The sequence below is a fragment of the Halichoerus grypus genome, chromosome 2, assembly GCF_964656455.1.
Source record: "Halichoerus grypus chromosome 2, mHalGry1.hap1.1, whole genome shotgun sequence".
Classification (NCBI taxonomy): domain Eukaryota; kingdom Metazoa; phylum Chordata; class Mammalia; order Carnivora; family Phocidae; genus Halichoerus; species Halichoerus grypus.
In genome coordinates this window covers 180151338-180170479 of record NC_135713.1, presented here as the reverse complement: position 1 = coordinate 180170479, position 19142 = coordinate 180151338, and the positions used below count along the sequence as shown (strand labels likewise).

The 19142-nt window shown below is 38.8% G+C and overlaps 1 protein-coding gene across 3 annotated transcripts in view; it reads left to right on the top strand.

Annotated features, from left to right (window-relative positions):
- The window catches only part of STXBP4 (syntaxin binding protein 4), a 221865-nt gene that overhangs the window by 807 nt on the left and 201916 nt on the right, over positions 1 to 19142 (top strand). For all 3 annotated transcript variants that reach the window (XM_078065070.1, XM_078065058.1, XM_078065066.1), the window contains exon 2: positions 18808 to 18929. In XM_078065070.1, coding sequence (XP_077921196.1) covers positions 18883 to 18929 — 47 coding nt within the window. In that variant the 5' untranslated portion in view covers positions 18808 to 18882. The remainder of the gene's footprint in view (positions 1 to 18807; positions 18930 to 19142) is intronic.

Below are 19142 nucleotides of genomic sequence, written 5' to 3'. Positions count from 1 at the left end.
AGAAGCGGTGGCCTTATTTGTAAAATGGAAATCATAGTAGTAAATGAGAATATGCTTATAAAGTGATTTTCACTTTGCCTGAGATAGAGTAAAAATTTAGTAATCATTAGGCTCTATTTCTAATGACTGGTGCAGGTATTATTATCCCCCCTTTAGGGATGAGGAGACTGAAAGCCTGAGACATACATAAATAGCATTTATTTAATAAAAAACATTTGGGGCACCTGGGTGGCTCAGTCCGTTAAACGGCTGCCTTTGGCTCAGGTCATGATCTCAGGGTCCTGGGATCCAGCCCCATGTCCAGCTCTCTGCTCAGCAGGGAGCCTGCTTCTCCTTCTCCCTCTGCCTGCAGATCCCCCTGCTTGTGCTCTCTCTCTCTCTCACTGTCAAATAAAGAAATAATTTTTTTTTAAAATCCTTAAAAAAAATAAAAAACATTGAATTTATTTAATGCGCTTTTGCATGGGCCAGACCTTGTTCAACCTACTGGGGCTACAGCACAGAGAAAGGCAAACACGATCAGTTCTCTTCCGAAGTGTACTTTTTAATGGGGGACTCTGGAGATAATCAAGTAACAGATATATAAATGAGAGAATTTCAGATAACAATCGTACATGAGACAATAGAATAGGAGAGTGTGCTTGAGAATAATAATGAGAAGGGGTAGTGAAGTCTTTCTCTGAAGATGTGCCATTTGAGCCTAGTCCTGAATGATGATAGGAACCTACTTGCACAGTGACAATTCCAAGCCATGCAGAGGCTCAGAGGCAAGTAAGAGCTAGATAGCATTGAAGAACAAAAATGAGGCCGCTGTGTTCCTAGCATAGTAAGCAGGGAGGAAAGTAGTAGGAAATAAGGTCAAAACAGGTATATTAGGGGCCACATAATACAGAGCCTTTTAAGCCATGTCCAAGGGCTTGGATTTTATTCTAAAAGTATTAGGAAGCTACTACAGAGTTTAGGTAGAAGCATTCAAGTGATATGATCTGATTCACATTTTTTAAAAGACCTTGGTTATGTTGTGCAGAACACATTAAAGGGAGGGGGGCAAAAAATGGAAGTAGAGCAGTTAGGAGGCAACTGAGGTGAGTAATGGTAGTCACCTTGAGTGAGTATTAGTAATTGATTAACTTGTGGTCAGCACCAGAAAATTGCAAAGCTGGTAAGATCCAAGTATCTTCTGACTCTTTCCTACTCTGGCACAAAAACCAAGATGCTATGATTCTACAAATTTATTTGTATTAATGTTTGAAAATCTTTTTCATCTGTATCTACCTTAGTTCTTATACCAGATTGTCAGCTTTTTCAGGACAAGACCTGTCATATATTGAGTTTAACAGCATAGACTCAGACCTCATGCAAATGTTAGTGTCGTTGAAAACAACAATACATTCCCTTAACCATTTTTTGCCTCCAGACACCCCTTCCATGTAGCAACAGATAGCAGTATAAATGTGTGTCAGTAATAGTGTCTTTGTCTTGGCATCTATTATTTTGTTTTGTAATTGCAAATGAAACTATTCCTTTCCATGGTATAGTAATCTTGATAGCAGTAAAATGGTGTTAGCTATAATTTTCTTGAGTCTGAGTATGGTTGTGATATTGCATAAATCATTATGGTAATTAATGCTAAGTAATGAGTTCTACCGTGAATGGAATAGGAGCACCTCAGGGCAAGGTTAGTACAACCCTTTTCTGCAGGTAGAGATGTTGATTACAAACTTAAAATATTAGGGGCTGGACTGACATTTCAGACTTGGCACCTTTAATTTATAATATCATTCTTTAGCAGTAAGTAATTAAACCTTGTGAACACTTCCTAGTTAGCTATGATCATGTCCAGTTTTACATAATAGGTAAAATTGGTTGTTATACAAGCCATTTTGGGGGATGGAGGTGAGCAAGATGGGTGAAGGTGGGAAAAAAAGGAAAAATGGGGGAAAAAAAGAAAAAAGAGAAACCATTTGATAGTCACACATTTTCTTTTTTTATATACTTTTAAAGGTTTTATTTATTTATGTGAGAGAGAGTGAGAGAGAAAGCACAAGAGAGGGGGAGGGTCAGAGGGAGAAGCAGATTCCCCGCTAAGCCGGAGCCCGATGCAGACTCCATCCTGGGACTCCAGAATCATGACCTGAGCCAAAAGCAGACGCTTACCGACTGAGCCACCCAAGCGCCCTGATAGTCACACATTTTCTTATCTGATTATTGGTTCTCAGGCTTTCTGAAAACTTAAAGATTATAAAGATGTATCGTTTTAAAAATGTGATTTGTGATTTGTAATTACATTTTTTTAGTATTTTTAATGCATAATATAAATTAAGGAAATTGCTACTTTAATCTTAATTTGTTAGTCACTGAGCTGCATTTCTTAGCTATTTGCCTAATAAAACTAGATCCATTTGGCAATGTGAAACATCTAGCAATTATTCCAACAGTACTAACAACTGTATTTGGCTGCTATATATTTTAATAATCTCCTTATACCTAAAAGAGGAAGAATAATGCATCTCAATAAATAGTAAGAGCAAGTGAATTATAGTTTGAGAATAAGCTGGGTAATCACAGTTTCCAGTGATTGCAGTGACATCATGAAGTTGTCTCAGTAAGTCTTGATATCCTAGTTTCTTATTTCCTGGCAGCTTCCTTTAAGCCACATGTTACTCTATTTAAAAGATCTTTAAAAAGTTTATATATTTTTTATATTCACAGACCAGGTGAAATGAAAGCAGAAATCATTCATCCATACAAGGCATTTTTTAAAAGGAGTATTTATTAAGATCAGGGCCAGCTTTGTGGATAGATGACCTGTGCAGTCACGTAAGAGCCTGCTTTTAAAAGAGCCCTTTGCCCCAAATAGATGGAATGACATTTTAACATAATTCAGGCTAAAGCCATGTCAGCCTTCCTGGGATAAGCAGAGTTAAAGGCAGAGGCAGAAAACTAGGGAAAATGGAAAAGCAGAGAGCCCAGTCTCAGGAAGTGAAAGGTAAGAGATAAGGCAAAAGGCAAACTCAGGTCTCCTGAGAATAGTCAGGATATATGAAATAACATCAAGCAAAATCCAAGCTCCTCACCATGGCCCCTAAGACCCTAGGTCAACTAGACCCTGCCTGCTTCTTGAACTTCATCTACTATTTCTCTCTCCCCACATTCACCATGTTCCAGCCACACTTCTTTGTGTCTGAAAACACCCCAAATCTATTTTGCTGCCTCGAGACCTTTTCTCTGCCTGGAACACTTTGTCCCTCAGTTTTTCTCCTAGCTGACCTGTCATTTGGATCTCAGCGGGAACACCACTACCCAATCTAAATCAGCCCTCCTCTGTCCAGTCACATTTGTTTGTTTTGTTGTTTCTGAAATCCAGTTTGTTTTGTTGTTTCCTTTTTTATTGTTTTTTCTCTCAACATTAGAACGTAAATGCCCAAAGAGCAGGGACCTTGGCTTGATCACCATATTATCACAAGCACTCAGCATAGTGCACATGATTGTACTGAGTAAATATTTGGGGGATGAGTGCACCAAGGAAAGCAAACAGAAGGCTGTCTGGTAGTGTAAGGAAATTTCTGAGAGCAGTGAGCTCTTGCTCGGATGAAGACCCCCCGTTTGAGAAGATTAGGACTCCTCCTTTCAAGCAGTTTTCCGGTGTTTCCCACAGGGTTGTTCTGTGTGTTAGAGGAGTTGCTGTATGTCCACCCCCAGGGCAAATGAGTAGCATTCCTGAACTGCTTAGATTCTTTCTTTTTTTTTTTTTGCTTAGATTCTTGAAAGAAAAAAGTTCATTAGCAGTAGGAATATTGTCTTTGGGTACAAAATAAAGGAGATAGTAAAATAACCCTTTGATCTTTTATATCTTGATTTTCTAAAACTTTCATGTTATTTTTAAAAGATCAGTTAAGTCTAGGGGTGCCTGGGTGGCTCAGTTGTTAGGCGGCTGCCTTCTGCTCAGGTCATGATCCCAGAGTCCTGGGATCAAGTCCCGCATCAGGCTCCCTGCTCAGCTGGAAGCCTGCTTCTCCCTCTCCCACTCCCCCGCTTGTGTTCCCTCTCTCGCTGTCTCTTTCTCTCTGTCAAATAAAATAAATAATAAAATCTTAAAAAAAAAAAAAAATCAAGTCTAGCCCAGGGAAGGGAGCCATTCCTGATTATATAAACCTAGGATTATTTAAATATACTAATGCTGTCTCGAAGAATCTCTGCTGTGATAAGGTATAGGACCTGTTGCCACAGTTACTAAACACTTTGTTTTATCTCTTCAAATATAATGCTGAATCTATAGGTCTAACTTTACAAAAGAAATATTTAATTGTTTTAATATTTTAATAGTAGTGCCAGTTGATCTATAAATAGTAAACATTTCCAACTTGTCTGTCACGGAATCCAAACAGATTCTTTATTAGGTAACCAGCACCATCATTTCCTCCTCCTCTCTTGAAATTACCTTAATGTAAAATTTTACTATCCAACTGCTTTTTCTCCTCCCCTCCAATTCCTTCCAAATGACCTGACTCACGATTACCCTATCCCATTCATGGACCAGACCGGTCTTAGAGGTGCACGCACATTTTAAAAAGAAAGCCCTCCCCTCAAAAAACATTGAGGGGCTTGTAGTTTAGTAAGCCTGGAATAGAATTTTTTGATTCATAAAACCAAAGAAGAACCTTTAAAGATCACTTTATGAATGATCTTGTCATTCTCGTTCTGCATATGCAGAAACTGGGGAGCAGAGTCGTTCAGTGACTGCTCCAAGTCCCTTGGCTAGCGGACAGCCAGAAATGAAACTCAAACCCGCATAACTTAACTTCTAGACCAGTGCTCTTCCCAGTGCAATGCCCTTGTAAATATAAAACCAGTGGCAAAGAGAATTCCAAAGTGTTTCTTTTTAAACAGGCTAGATAGAGATGGTTAATAAGAGAGGGAATTAACATTAAACACTGTTTGTACTGTGAGGTTCTTTGCTATAAGTCTTATTTCTTTCTAAACTATAGCAGGGAAAAAGTGTCTTTTATTTATTACTGCTTACCAATTTGCTTACAAAGGAATAGTTATGAGAAATTAAAGGGTATAGCTAGTTTTCTCTGGTAAATACCAAATCTATGTTATTTTCTCTTTCACCTTGCAAAATTTGCTGACACTTTAGCAAATGGAATAAAAGAAGAAAATGACGTAAAGGGAATATGACATTAAAGGAAACATAACCAGAAGGGCCTAGTTTTCTTTCTCCTTTTTTCTTTCTTTCTTTCTTTCTTTCTTTTGAGGGGGGGAGAGAGAGAGAGAGAGAGACGAGGGGGTGGGGGCAGAGGGAGAGAGAGAATCAGCAGGCTCACTGCCCAGATCAGTGATGATGATAATGGTGATGAAGATGAAGGGACTGTTTGGGCTTAGTAGTAAGCCCACACATCTCTCCTTCTTTGTTGCCACACCTTGTCTTTCTTCCCGTTACTTCTGGTTCATTTTCGCTTTAGAAAAACAACAAAATGGCATTAGAGTTCCTTAACTACACAGCTTGTTAAATACTTCTAAGTAAATAATAGATGTTTTAAAGGCATTAAATAGACAACAAAAAGATTAAAATACCTAGGAATTAAATGAGAAATGTGTGAGACCCATATGAAGACAGCTTTGAAACACTACAGAAGGTCACAAAAGAAGACTTGAACAAATGGAAGGACATACTAGTTCTTGGGTAGCAAGACTCAACTGTATAAAGATAGATACCAATACTTTGTCAATTAACTTGTAAATTTAACATGATTCCCCAACAATTGGCATTATATTGTTTTGTAAATAAGATAAAATTTTAAAGTTAATGGGTAAAAATAAACAACCAAAAATAGCCAGGAAAACTTGGTTAACAAAAGAAGTAATGAGAGAGGGTTGGATTTACCAGACGTAAAACATATATTGTAAACCATTATTAAGATAGACTAACCAATGGGCAAGAATAAAAAGCTCAGAAGTAGGTCCAAATATTTATGAGATTTGATATATGATAAAGGTCTAATCTCAAATCAGTGGGAAAAGATGGATTGTTTAATAATGTTGTGGAGGCAACTTAGTGATGTTCTTGGGAGAAAATAAGAGTTGGATCTATACCTTATACTATATACTAGGATGGATTCCAAATGGATCAAAGATTTTTAAATGAGACTATAAAAATACTAGAAGAAAATATGAGAGAGTTCTTTATAACTTTGGAGTGTATAAGGACTTACATTTGACTTAAGGACTTACCATGAAAAATTGATAAATTTAGCCACAGGCCTTTGTATAACAACAATAACAACAAAATCCATAACTAAGAATAAAGGAGGAAAGTGTATTTGCAATTCTTAGTGCAAGAAGAGGAGATAGTCTCCCTGGGATGTAAGAACTCCTAGAAACTGGACAGAAAAAAGCTAACCATGTAGAGAAAAATAGGCAAAAGATATAAAAATAAAGTTCACATAAAAGGAGATACTAAAGGGTTCTTAAAATATAAAAACAAATGTTCAGCCTCATCAGACTTAAGATCTTAAGATACTGCTTTTATCAATAAGATTGTCAAAAATCCAATAGTTATGTAATACACCCTATTGGTGAGAATTTGGAGTATCAGTCACTATTATTGGAGGGATGGTAAATTAGGACAGTTGATGATTGAGGGCAGTTTGGCAGTTTCTATCAAAATATCAAGTGTGTATAAATGATGATAACCTATTTTTGTAAATTTGTCATACAGATAAATTTGTGCACATGTGATGTGATCTATAGGGTTTCATCACAGCATGTTTATAATAGCAAAAAATGTGAAACAATTTAAGTATCTATCAATAAGGGAATAAATAAATATGGTCCATCCATAAAATGGAATACCATGCAGCTATGAAAAATAAAAAAGAAATAGGGGGGTGCCTGGGTGGCTCAGTCAGTTAAGCATCCAACTCTTGATTTCAACTCAGTTCATGATCTCATGGTTGTGCGATCGAGCCCTGCATCGGGCTCCAGGGTGAGCATGGAGCCTGCTTAAGATTCTCCCTCTCCCTCTTTATTTATTTATTTATTTTTTTTTTTTTGTAAAGATTTTTTTTATTTATCTATCTGGCAGAGAGAGACACAGCGAGAGAGGGAACACAAGCAGGGGGAGTTCTCCCTCTCCCTCTTAAAAACAAAAAAAAGAATTAGGATGCTATGTAAAAATATAGAAATAATTCCAGGTTCTATATTAATTAAAAAAAAAAAAAACCCGGCAGATTGCACAGCCATGCTTATAGTATTCAGGACTACTGTATACACCAGAGGACCTGTTTATACCATGTATATGACCCATACCCTCAGGGATTGTACAGTGCACAGCATGAACAGCTAGATGCTTTGTGCTGGTTGTAACCTACTTTCCTAGTCAAAACAAAAGCAAAGGAGTCAATATTTATTCATATTTGTTTATGCATAAAGGAACTAAAAGTATTCACAAGAAACAAAAACAGTGGGTACTTAAGTATGTGGAAATGGTGTGGAGATAGATAGGATGCATATATACATCCATTACATATACCTCATGGGAATGTATTAGCTATTTTTAAAAAACTAAAAAGACATACTAATTCATTCAATATTGTAATTTCATCAAGTTAATATTTATCATCTTTTCTGCCGGATGTTTTTATCCCTTTCCTTTTTATTTTCTTAATTTTGGTCTAGTAAAAAGAACTAGTTTTAGAAAGTATTGAATGCCATCTCTTTGGGAATATAAATTATTAAGTCTGTTATTCAAACATGCATCACAGGCAGATTTTTTATCTAATGAGATTTCTAATGATATAGAATTAAAACTTTTAATCAAAGTAAAGCTCTAATTTGAGTTTTCTGGAATAGATTTATTGTATAAAACAAGAATTTTTCCCCCCCAGTGTTCCACTTTCTCTGTTTTGGCTGACCTCACATTTTCCTCCTTATGAGTCACCAAACTAGAAAAACAATATATTTTCCTTGAATGGGCAGATTTTTTGTAAAAGAATAGAATGTTTCCCTTCTGTGTCGTTCATTAATGTGGGGTTTAGTGTGTGTGTGTGTAACATTACAGAACCCCTTTTGGTTGAGGGGCTTGCTAGCTTCTGTAAAGGAAGGAATAGGGAATAAATAAAAGAGGGAAGGGAGAGGCATTTTATGATACTTAAGGTGTAAGGATATGACAGTGAATACCTGGCTTATTAAAAAAAAAAAAAAGCCTGCTGTTTGGATGGATAAAATTAAACCAGTTTCTGTTAGTTTAATCAACAATATCATCTCCATATACACAGCCTATTAGTACTGTTAATACTCTCATCCTGTATTTTCAGAGAATGAAGTTTTTCCACATAAATCAGTTTCCCAGCATGCCGTAGTGGAAAAAGGTTGGGTTTGGAGCTCAAGAAAACTGGATTCACATTCCACTTTAAAACTGTTTAGCCATGTGGTCATGGACCAGTCACAGAGCTTCTCCATGATGTGGTTTTCATTTATGTAAATACCTTTCATTTATGTAAATATAAATATGTAATAATACCTGCCTTGTGGGGCTCCTTTGAGGGAGGGTAAAATCCTCTAACATGGTGTCTGGCCACATTGGTGCTTAATGATGATTCCATTCTGGGTTGAGTGGCCTTCCTCCGTGCTCCCCCAGCCCCCCTGTGCACACCACTGTCAGAGCACTTAGCACCTTCCTGATATCTGTTTATTTGACTGTCTTTGGGGACAGACTCTGCTTTTTTTTTTTTTATTGTTATGTTAATCACCATACATTACATCATTAGTTTTTGATGTAGTGTTCCATGATTCATTATTTGCGTATAACACCCAGTGCTTCATGCAGAACGTGCCCTCTTTAATACCCATCACCGGGCTAACCCATCCGCCCACCCCCCTCCTCTCTAGAACCCTCAGTTTGTTTCTCAGAGTCCGTAGTCTCTCATGGTTCGTCTTCCCACTCCGATTTCCACCTCACCTCCAGCATTCAGGACACTGTCAGGCATCTTAAGTGAATGAAGTAATTTAAATACTTAAATTTCATTGTAGTACTTTAAAATAGAAATTTTTTTTTAATTTTTTTATTGTTATGTTAATCCCCATACATTACATCATTAGTTTTAGATATAGTGTTCCATGATTCATTGTTTGTGCATAATACCCAGTGCTCCATGCAGAACGTGCCCTCCTCAATACCCATCACCAGGCTAACCCATCCTCCCACCCCACTCCCCTCTAGAACCCTCAGTTTGTTTTTCAGAGTCCATCGTCTCTCATGGTTCTTCTCCCCCTCCGATTTCCCCCCCTTCATTCTTCCCCTCCTGCTACATTCTTCTTCTTCTTTTTTTCTTTCTTAACATATATTGCATTATTTGTTTCAGAGGTACAGATCTGAGATTCAACAGTCTTGCACAATTCACAGCGGTTACCAGAGCACATACCCTCCCCAGTGTCCATCACCCAGTCACCCCATCCCTCCCACCCCACCCCCCACTCCAGCAACCCTCAGTTTGTTTCCTGAGATTAAGAATTCCTCATATCAGTGAGGTCATATGATACATGTCTCTCTGTTTGACTTATTTCGCTCAGCATACTACCCTCCAGTTCCATCCACGTCGTTGCAAATGGCAAGATCTCATTCCTTTTGATGGCTGCATAATATTCCATTGTATATATATACCACCTCTTCTTTATCCATTCATCTGTTGATGGACATCTTGGCTCTTTCCACAGTTTGGCTATTGTGGACATTGCTGCTATAAACATCGGGGTGCACGTAGCCTTTCGGGTCCCTACTTTTGTATCTTTGGGGTAAATACCCAGGAGTGCAATTGCTGGATCATATGGTAGCTCTATTTTCACCTTTTTGAGGAACCTCCATACTGTTTTCCAGAGTGGCTGCACCAGCTTGCATTCCCACCAACAGTGTAGGAGGGTTCCCCTTTCTCCGCATCCCTGCCAACATCTGTCATTTCCTGACTTGTTAATTTTAGCCATTCTGACTGGTGTGAGGTGGTATCTCATTGAGGTTTTGATTTGGATTTCCCTGATGCCAAGCGATATTGAACACTTTTTCATGTGTCTGTTGAACACTTTTTCATGTGTCTGTTGGCCGTTTGGATGTCTTCTTTGGAAAAATGTCTGTTCATGTCTTCTGCCCATTTCTTGATTGGATTCTTTGTTCTTTTGGTGTTGAGTTTGATGAGTTCTTTATAGATTTTGGATACTAGCCCTTTATCTGATATGTCATTTGCAAATATCTTCTCCCATTCTGTCAGTTGTCTTTTGGTTTTGTTGACTGTTTCCTTTGCTTTGCAAAAGCTTTTTATCTTGATGAAGTCCCAATAGTTCATTTTTGCCCTTGCTTTCCTTGCCTTTGGCGATGTTTCTAGGAAGAAGTTGCTGCGGCTGAGGTCGAAGAGGTTGCTGCCTGTGTTCTCCTTTAGGATTTTGATGGATTCCTGTCTCACATTGAGGTCTTTCAACCATTTGGAGTCTATTTTTGTGTGTGGTGTAAGGAAATGGTCCAGTTTCATTCTTCTGCATGTGGCTATCCAATTTTCCCAACACCATTTGTTGAAGAGACTGTCTTGTTTCCATTGGACATTCTTTCCAGCTTTGTCAAAGATGAGTTGACCATAGAGTTGCGGGTCCATTTCTGGGCTCTCTATTCTGTTCCATTGATCTATGTGTCTGTTTTTGTGCCAGTACCATACTGTCTTGATGATGACAGCTTTGTAGTAGAGCTGGAAGTCCGGAATTGTGATGCCGCCAGCTTTGCTTTTCTTTTTCAACATTCCTCTGGCTACGCGGGGTCTTTTCTGGTTCCATACAAATTTTAGGATTATTTGTTCCATTTCTTTGAAAAAAGTGGATGGTATTTTGATGGGGATTGCATTGAATGTGTAGATTGCTCTAGGTAGGATTGACATCTTCACAATATTTGTTCTTCCAATCCATGAGCATGGAACGTTTTTCCATTTCTTTGTGTCTTCCTCCATTTCTTTCATGAGTATTTTATAGTTTTCTGAGTACAGATCCTTTGCCTCTTTGGTTAGATTTATTCCTAGGTATCTTATGGTTTTGGGTGCAATTGTAAATGGGATCGACTCCTTAATTTCTCTTTCTTCTGACTTGTTGTTGGTGTATAGGAATGCCACTGACTTCTGTGCATTGATTTTATATCCTGCCACTTGACTGAATTCCTGTATGAGTTCTAGCAGTTTTGGGGTGGAGTCTTTGGGATTTTCCACATAAAGTATCATATCATCTGCAAAGAGTGAGAGTTTGACTTCTTCTTTGCCGATTTGGATGCCTTTGATTTCTTTTTGTCGTCTGATTGCTGTGGCTAGGACTTCCAATACTATGTTGAATAGCAGTGGTGATAGTGGACATCCCTGCCGCGTTCCTGACCTTAGGGGGAAAGCTCTCAGTTTTTCCCCATTGAGAATGATATTTGCTGTAGGTTTTTCATAGATGGCTTTTATGATATTGAGGTATGTACCCTCTATCCCTATACTCTGAAGAGTTTTGATCAAGAAAGGATGCTGTACTTTGTCAAATGCTTTTTCTGCATCTATTGAGAGGATCCTATGATTCTTGTTCTTTCTTTTGTTAATGTATTGTATCACGTTGATTGATTTGCGGATGTTGAACCAACCTTGCAGCCCAGGGAGAAATCCCACTTGGTTGTGGTGGATAATCCTTTTAATGTACTGTTGGATCCTATTGGCTAGTATTTTGGTGAGAATTTTTGCATCCATGTTCATCAGGGATATTGGTCTGTAATTCTCCTTTTTGATGAGGTCTTTGTCTGGTTTTGGGATCAAGGTAATGCTGGCCTCATAAAATGAGTTTGGAAGTTTTCCTTCCATTTCTATTTTTTGGAACAGTTTCAGAAGGATAGGTATTAATTCTTCTTGAAATGTTTGGTAGAATTCCCCTGGGAAGCCATCTGGCCCTGGGCTTTTGTGTTTTGGGAGATTTTTGATGACTGCTTCTATTTCCTTAGTGGTTATAGGTCTGTTCAGGTTTTCTATTTCTTCCTGGTTCCGTTTTGGTAGTTGATACATCTCTAGGAATGCATCCATTACTTCCAGGTTATCTAATTTGCTGGCATAGAGTTGCTCATAATATGTTCTTATAATTGTTTGTATTTCTTTGGTGTGGGTTGTGATTTCTCCTCTTTCATTCATGATTTTGTTGATTTGGGTCATTTCTCTTTTCTTTTTGATAAGTCTGGCCAGGGGCTTATCAATCTTGTTAATTCTTTCAAAGAACCAGCTCCTAGTTTCGTTGATCTGTTCTGCTGTTCTTTTGGTTTCTATTTCATTGATTTCTGCTCTGATCTTTATTATTTCTCTTCTCCTGCTGGGTTTAGGCTTTATTTGCTGTTCTTTCTCCAGCTCCTTTAGGTGTAGGGTTAGGTTGTGTACTTGGGACCTTTCTTGTTTCTTGAGAAAGGCTTGTATTGCTATATACTTTCCTCTTAGGACTGCCTTTGCTGTATCCCAAAGATTTTGAATAGTTGTGTTTTCATTTTCGTTGGTTTCCATGAATTTTTTTAATTCTTTAATTTCCTGGTTGACCCATTCATTCTTCAGTAGGATGCTCTTTAGCCTCCATGTATTTGAGTTCTTTCCGACTTTCCTCTTGTGATTGAGTTCTAGTTTCAAAGCATTGTGGTCTGAAAATAGGCAGGGGATGATCCCAATTTTCTGGTACCAGTTGAGACCTGATTTATGACCTAGGATGTGATCGATTCTGGAGAATGTTCCATGGGCACTAGAGAAGAATGTGTATTCCGTTGCTTTGGGATGGAATGTTCTGAATATGTCTGTGAAGTCCATTTGGTCCAGTGTGTCATTTAAAGTCTTTATTTCCTTGTTGATCTTTTGCTTAGACGATCTGTCCATTTCAGTGAGGGGGGTGTTAAAGTCCCCCACTATTATTGTATTGTTGTCAATGTGTTTCTTTGCTTTTGTTATTAATTGCCTTATATAATTGGCTGCTCCCATGTTAGGGGCATAGATATTTACAATTGTTAGATCTTCTTGTTGGATAGACCCTTTAAGTATGATATAGTGTCCTTCCTCATCTCTTATTATAGTCTTTGGTTTAAAATCTAATTTGTCTGATATAAGGATTGCCACCCCAGCTTTCTTTTGGTGTCCATTAGCATGGTAAATGGTTTTCCACCCCCTCACTTTCAATCTGGGGGTGTCTTTGGGTCTAAAATGAGTCTCTTGCAGACAGCATATCAATGGGTCTCGTTTTTTAATCCAATCTGATAGCCTGTGTCTTTTGATTGGGGCATTTAGCCCATTTACATTCAGGATAACTATTGAAAGATAGGAATTTAGTGCCATTGTATTGCCTGTAAAGTGACTGTTACTGTATATTGTATGTGTTCCTTTCTGGTCTATGTTGCTTTTAGGCTCTCTCTTTGCTTAGAGGACCCCTTTCAATATTTCTTGTAGGGCTGGTTTGGTGTTTGCAATTCCTTTAGTTTTTGTTTGTCCTGGAAGCTTTTTATCTCTCCTTCAATTTTCAATGACAGCCTAGCTGGATATAGTATTCTTGGCTGCATATTTTTCTCATTTAGTGCTCTGAATATGTCCTGCCAGTCCTTTCTGGCCTGCCAGGTCTCTGTGGATAGGTCTGTTGCCAATCTAATGTTTCTACCATTGTAGGTTACATATCTCTTCTCCCGAGCTGCTTTCAGGATTTTCTCTTTGTCTCTGAGACTCGTAAGTTTTACTATTAGATGTCGGGGTGTTGACCTATTTTTATTGATTTTGAGAGGGGTTCTCTGTGCTTCCTGGATTTTGATGCCTGTTTCCTTCCCCAAATTAGGGAAGTTCTCTGCTATAATTTGCTCCATTATACCTTCTGCTCCTCTCTCTCTTTCTTCTTCTTCTGGGATCCCAATTATTCTAATGTTGTTTCGTCTTATGGTATCGTTTATCTCTCGAATTCTGCCCTCGTGATCCAGTAGTTGTTTATCTCTCTTTTTCTCAGCTTCTTTATTTTCCATCATTTGGTCTTCTATCTCACTGATTCTTTCTTCTGCCTCATTTATCCTAGCAGTTAGCGCCCCCATATTTGATTGCACCTCATTAATAGCCTTTTTGATTTCTACTTGGTTAGATTTTAGTTCTTTTACTTCTCCAGAAAGGGTTTCTCTAATAACTTCCATGCTTTTTTCAAGCCCAGCTAGTATCTTTAAAGTGATGATTCTGACCTCTAGATCTGACATCGTACTAATGTCCGTATTGAGTAGGTCCCTGGCAGTCGGTACTACCTCTTGTTCTTTTTGTTGAGGTGATTTTTTCCATCTTGTCATTTTGTGCAGAGGAGAATAGATGAATGAGAGAACAAAATGCTAGCAGGGTAACAACGTCCCCAGAAAATATACTCTAAACAAATCAGAAAAGACCTGAAGCAGTGGGAAAAGAAAGGGAAAGAGAGAAGAAAGAAAAAGAAAGAAAAAAAGAAAAAAGAAAAAGATAAAGATAAAAACAAACAAAAGCAGAACAAAACAAAACAAAACAAAAACAGAATGTGATCAAATATGATCAGGCTGGTTTATAGATCAGTGCCACACACTGGATTTTGGGTGTATTTTGGTCTGTTAAAAGAAAGTCCCTCCCAAAATTTTAAAGAAAGAAAAACTTATATATGTACAAAAATAAGGGTTGATATGATGAAAGGATGGAATATGACTGTAAAGATGGAAATTATAAAAAAATTTTATAAAAGGATTTGATAAGTTGTTTGAAAAAAGAAAGAAGAGGATTAAAAAAAAAAAAAGAAAAAAGGGGGAGAATGTGATCAGGCAGGGGAGTAGAAAAAAACCATACACTAGAGATTTAGAGTATATTTTGATCTGTTAGAAAAAACTATCTCAAAATTTTAAAGAGAGAACAACTTATATATATATGCCAAAAATACAGGTAACTACTATAAAGGGATAGAATATGACTTTAAAAATGAAAAATAAAAAAAATTTTTTTTTAAAAAGGGATTGATAAGATGTTGGTTGAAAAAGGGAAAAAGAGAAATTCAAAAAAAAAAAGAAAAAAAGAAAAAAGAAAAAAAGACAGTTAAAAAAAATAATTTACTTTGAAAGACTAAAGAATCATGGTAAAAAAGCCATGAATTCTATGTGCAGTATTCCCCTAGCGCTGGAGTTCTGCCATTCTCACTGATCGGTAAACCTGGTCTTGGCTGGCTGCTCTCGCTGATCCCCTGGGGGAGGGGCCTGTTGCCATGGTTCCCAAATGTCTTTGCCGGAGGCAGAATTGCCCCGCCCTTGCCCGGTCGGGCTAAGTAATCTGCTCGGGTTTGCTCTCCGGAGCTTTTGTTCCCTGCAAGCTTTCCGTACAGCTTTGGGGGCGGAGAGTGAAAATGGCGGCCTCCCAGTCTCCGCCCCAGAGGAGCCAAGAACTCGGGGTCCCGCTCCTCAGCGAGCCCCCAGAGAAAAGCAGTCAGTCACTCCCGTCTCCCCGGTCTCCGGCCGCACTCCGTGCTCACCCGGCCTGTGACCCCGCGTTTCTATCTCTGGCACCCGACCCCGGGTGGAGTCTCCAAACCCAGCAGATCCCCGCGGTGCGCTCCCGCACCTCTCCTCCCGGGGGAAGAAGGTGAGTCTCCCCGGATCTGCCGCTTGTTGGGTCCCTGCTGGAGGAGCAGTGGCCCGACTGTGCCGCGGATCACGGTTTATGGCAACCCCGAGCTGAGAGCCCGCGCCTCTGCTCCGTCTCTGCAGCCCGCTTCCCTGCTCCGATACCTGGGAGCTCTGCCGCACTCAGGCACCCCCGGTCTTTCTGTGACCCCGAGGGTCCTGAGACCACACTGTCCCGCGAGGGTTCCACCCCCCACTTCGCCACCAGAGTGACGTCCCTCAGCGGAGCAGACTTCTAAAAGTTCCGATTTTGTGCTCCGCAGCTCTATCACTTGCCAGAAGCGGCCGATGGAGGCCCCCTCCCCCACCGTCTATCCTCCCAAATATCGCCTCGGATTCACTTCTCCGCACGTCCTACCTTCCAGAAAGTGGTTGCTTTTCTGTTCAGAGAGTTGTTTCTATTCTTTTCTTCGATCTCCTGTTGAGTTTGTAGGTGTTCAGATTGGTTTGATCCCTATCCAGCTGAATTCCTGAGAGGAGACGAAATCCAGGTCTCCTACTCCTCTGCCATCTTGCTCCGCCAAGCCCTAAAATAGAAATATTTTAAAATGCCTTGTAAAGTATGACATTATATGAAATCTGTTGTACAGTTTAGCCACGATATATCCGTTAGACCCGGGTTATGTTTCATCACTTGGGGACTCTGTGTCCAGTTAGGACAGATCACCACTAGATGGGGATCTTACTCACTTTGGCTTCATTTCTCTGCCGCTTTTCATCTGCATGCTTCCCCTGTTCCTGTTGCTTGCAACCACAGGGACTGTGAAAGTTGAAGCAGGATTTTAGCATTCAGGCCAGTGGAACAACACTATGTCGGGTTCCCAGAAGGTCCATTCAGATTATTTACAGCAGAATCTGTGATTTCTTCCTCATTCAGTGGTTAGAGAAGTGCTGGGATAATTGCCTTGATTTTAGTTCTCTGCCTCAGTTTTGCTCTCCCTAAAACTTTGGGTTTCTGAGTCCTCAGCCTCTCGGGATTCCTCAAGACAGGTTCCTCCTGCATCTCCTTCCAGCTGTCTCTTAGGCCAGAATTTTGCTTTGAATCAGTTACTGGTGTGCTGAGTTATTGATTTCCCCACAGCAACTCAGAGGTATAGCATGCCACCTCTGTTCACCCCAGTACAGCATACACATATTCCCGTTTTCTCTCTGTGTGCTCCAACTCACAAATGTTTAAGAAGTCGGGGCATCTGCGTGGCTCAGTCAGTTAAAGCATCTGACTTGATTTTGGCTCAGGTCATGCTCTCAGTGTTGTGAGATCGTGCCCCTCATCAGGCTCCGTGCTGGGCATGGAACCTGCTTAAGATCGTCTCTCTCCTTCTCGCTCTTCCCCCCCTCCCCAGCTTGCGTGCACATTCTCTTTCTAAAAAAAGAAAAGAAAAAAAAATGTTTAGGAAGCCTTGCCCCTAGCTTTCAGCTTCTTCAGTCCTCCTTTATGAGTTATCATTTCACCATCTATTTTTTGTCTCCCAGAAATTTGTCAAACATTTCACCTAATGGCTCTTCTCCCATTTATTCATGAACATTATGAGTTTATACTCTTACAAAGTGGGCTCTTTATGACTTACTCATTCCATAACTGGAAGCCTATACCTCCAACTCCCCTTCACCTATTTTGTCCATACCCTTAGCCCCTTTCCATTCTGGCAACTTTATTTTTTTTTTTTTAAAGATTTTATTTATTTATTTGACAGAGAGAGACACAGTGAGAGAGGGAACACAAGCAGGGGGAGTGGGAGAGGGAGAAGCAGGCTTCCTGCAGAGCAGGGAGTCCGACGTGGGGCTCGATCCCAGGACTCTGGGATCATGACCTGAGCCGAAGGCAGACGCTTAACAACTGAGCCACCCAGGCGCACCCCATTCTGGCAACTTTAAATGAAAATCCGATTTTTTAAAAATTTAGCTTTATTAAGGTATGATTTATTTTTTTTAATTTTATTTATTTATTTGACAGACAGCGAGAGAGGGAACACAAGCAGGGGGAGTGGGAGAGGGAGAAGCAGGCTTCCCGCTGGGCATGGAGCCCCACACAGGGCTCGATCTCACAACTCTGAAATCATGACCTGAGCCAAAATCAAGAGTTGGGCACTCAACCAAATGAGCCACTCAGGCGCTCCAAGATCTAATTGATTTATAACCAACAGTACATATTTATAGTGAGAAAATTTGCTAAGTTTTGACATGTATATGCATTTGTAAAACCATCACTACAGTCAAGATAGTTACTGTACCTATGAAGAAATAAGGCTTGGAGTAGCCTAGAAGCTCAAATTGGAATCCAGGTATCTCTGATGTCAAGGTTCATGCTCTAGGCTCTGAAGCCTGAGTGCTAGCTAGAAAAACAACCATTGACTGTTTCTCCTGTTTCTCATTTGTGTGGGAAAAAGCACACAATTTCTGAATTAGCTATTCATTTCTTTAATAAGAGGATTGTGCTAAATGTTCTTAATGTCTTTTAAGTTTCTATACTTTATTCATATTTATTATGCAGAGAGGATAAAGCTCTATTCAAATACAACTTTTTTACTTCAGTGAAACTGCACCATTCTCTTTAATATTCACAGTGGAGCTGTATGAGACATTAAAATCATATATATATGTTTTTTTTTTTTCATAAGAAAGTATTTAAGAAGCTTGTGGAGTAATATGAATCAAAGTAATGTAAGATCTGCAGGAAGTCCCTCAAGATAGCTGGTAAGATGATAGGAATTTCTTTTTTTTTTTCAACAGTGTATTGTATAATTATTTTACAGACATTCTGACTATAAACTTTCTAGCCTTGTGATTACAAGAGATATTTGTCACAGTCTTTTATTATTATGTCATTTTTAAGTATATTAATGGTAGAAGCTATAATAATTACCTGAAGCTTAGCTGTGTTCTTCACCTCTGCCAGAAAATGCAGATTTTATATAGATACAGATAATCATGTGGATGTAGTCCTATAGCTATATCTATCTATCGAACTGTCTTTATATTTCTCAGATTTTATCAGCAATGACTAAAGTGCCATATTTCAAAATATATAAAATACATCTAACATGTCTATACATGTATGTGATGTTTTTATGCAAAGTTGAAGTCAAATTGACTACTCTTAAGACATGAAAATTTATTTTCTATGTCTCCATTCTCAGGAAAAGAAGAATTTCTAGACTCTTCATCAAGATCTTCATTTATCCAGTTAAATCCAAGTCTCCTGTGGTAAAATCATGAATAAAAATACATCTGCTGTGGTATCATCCAGTCTACTTGAAAAGTAATTTTTAAATTAAATTTAAAATGTTTTGAGCTATCATATGAAATGTGTAGAATGTTAATGAACTTTTGATTAAAAATTTTATACAGTTAACTGTGGTCTAAGGTAGCATAATAAGGAAGTTGAGCAATAATTACCTTCCAATGTAAATCAGTGTATGGGATAAATTCTGCATTCTTTTTTATAATTCTTTATAGTAATTGTTTTTTTAAA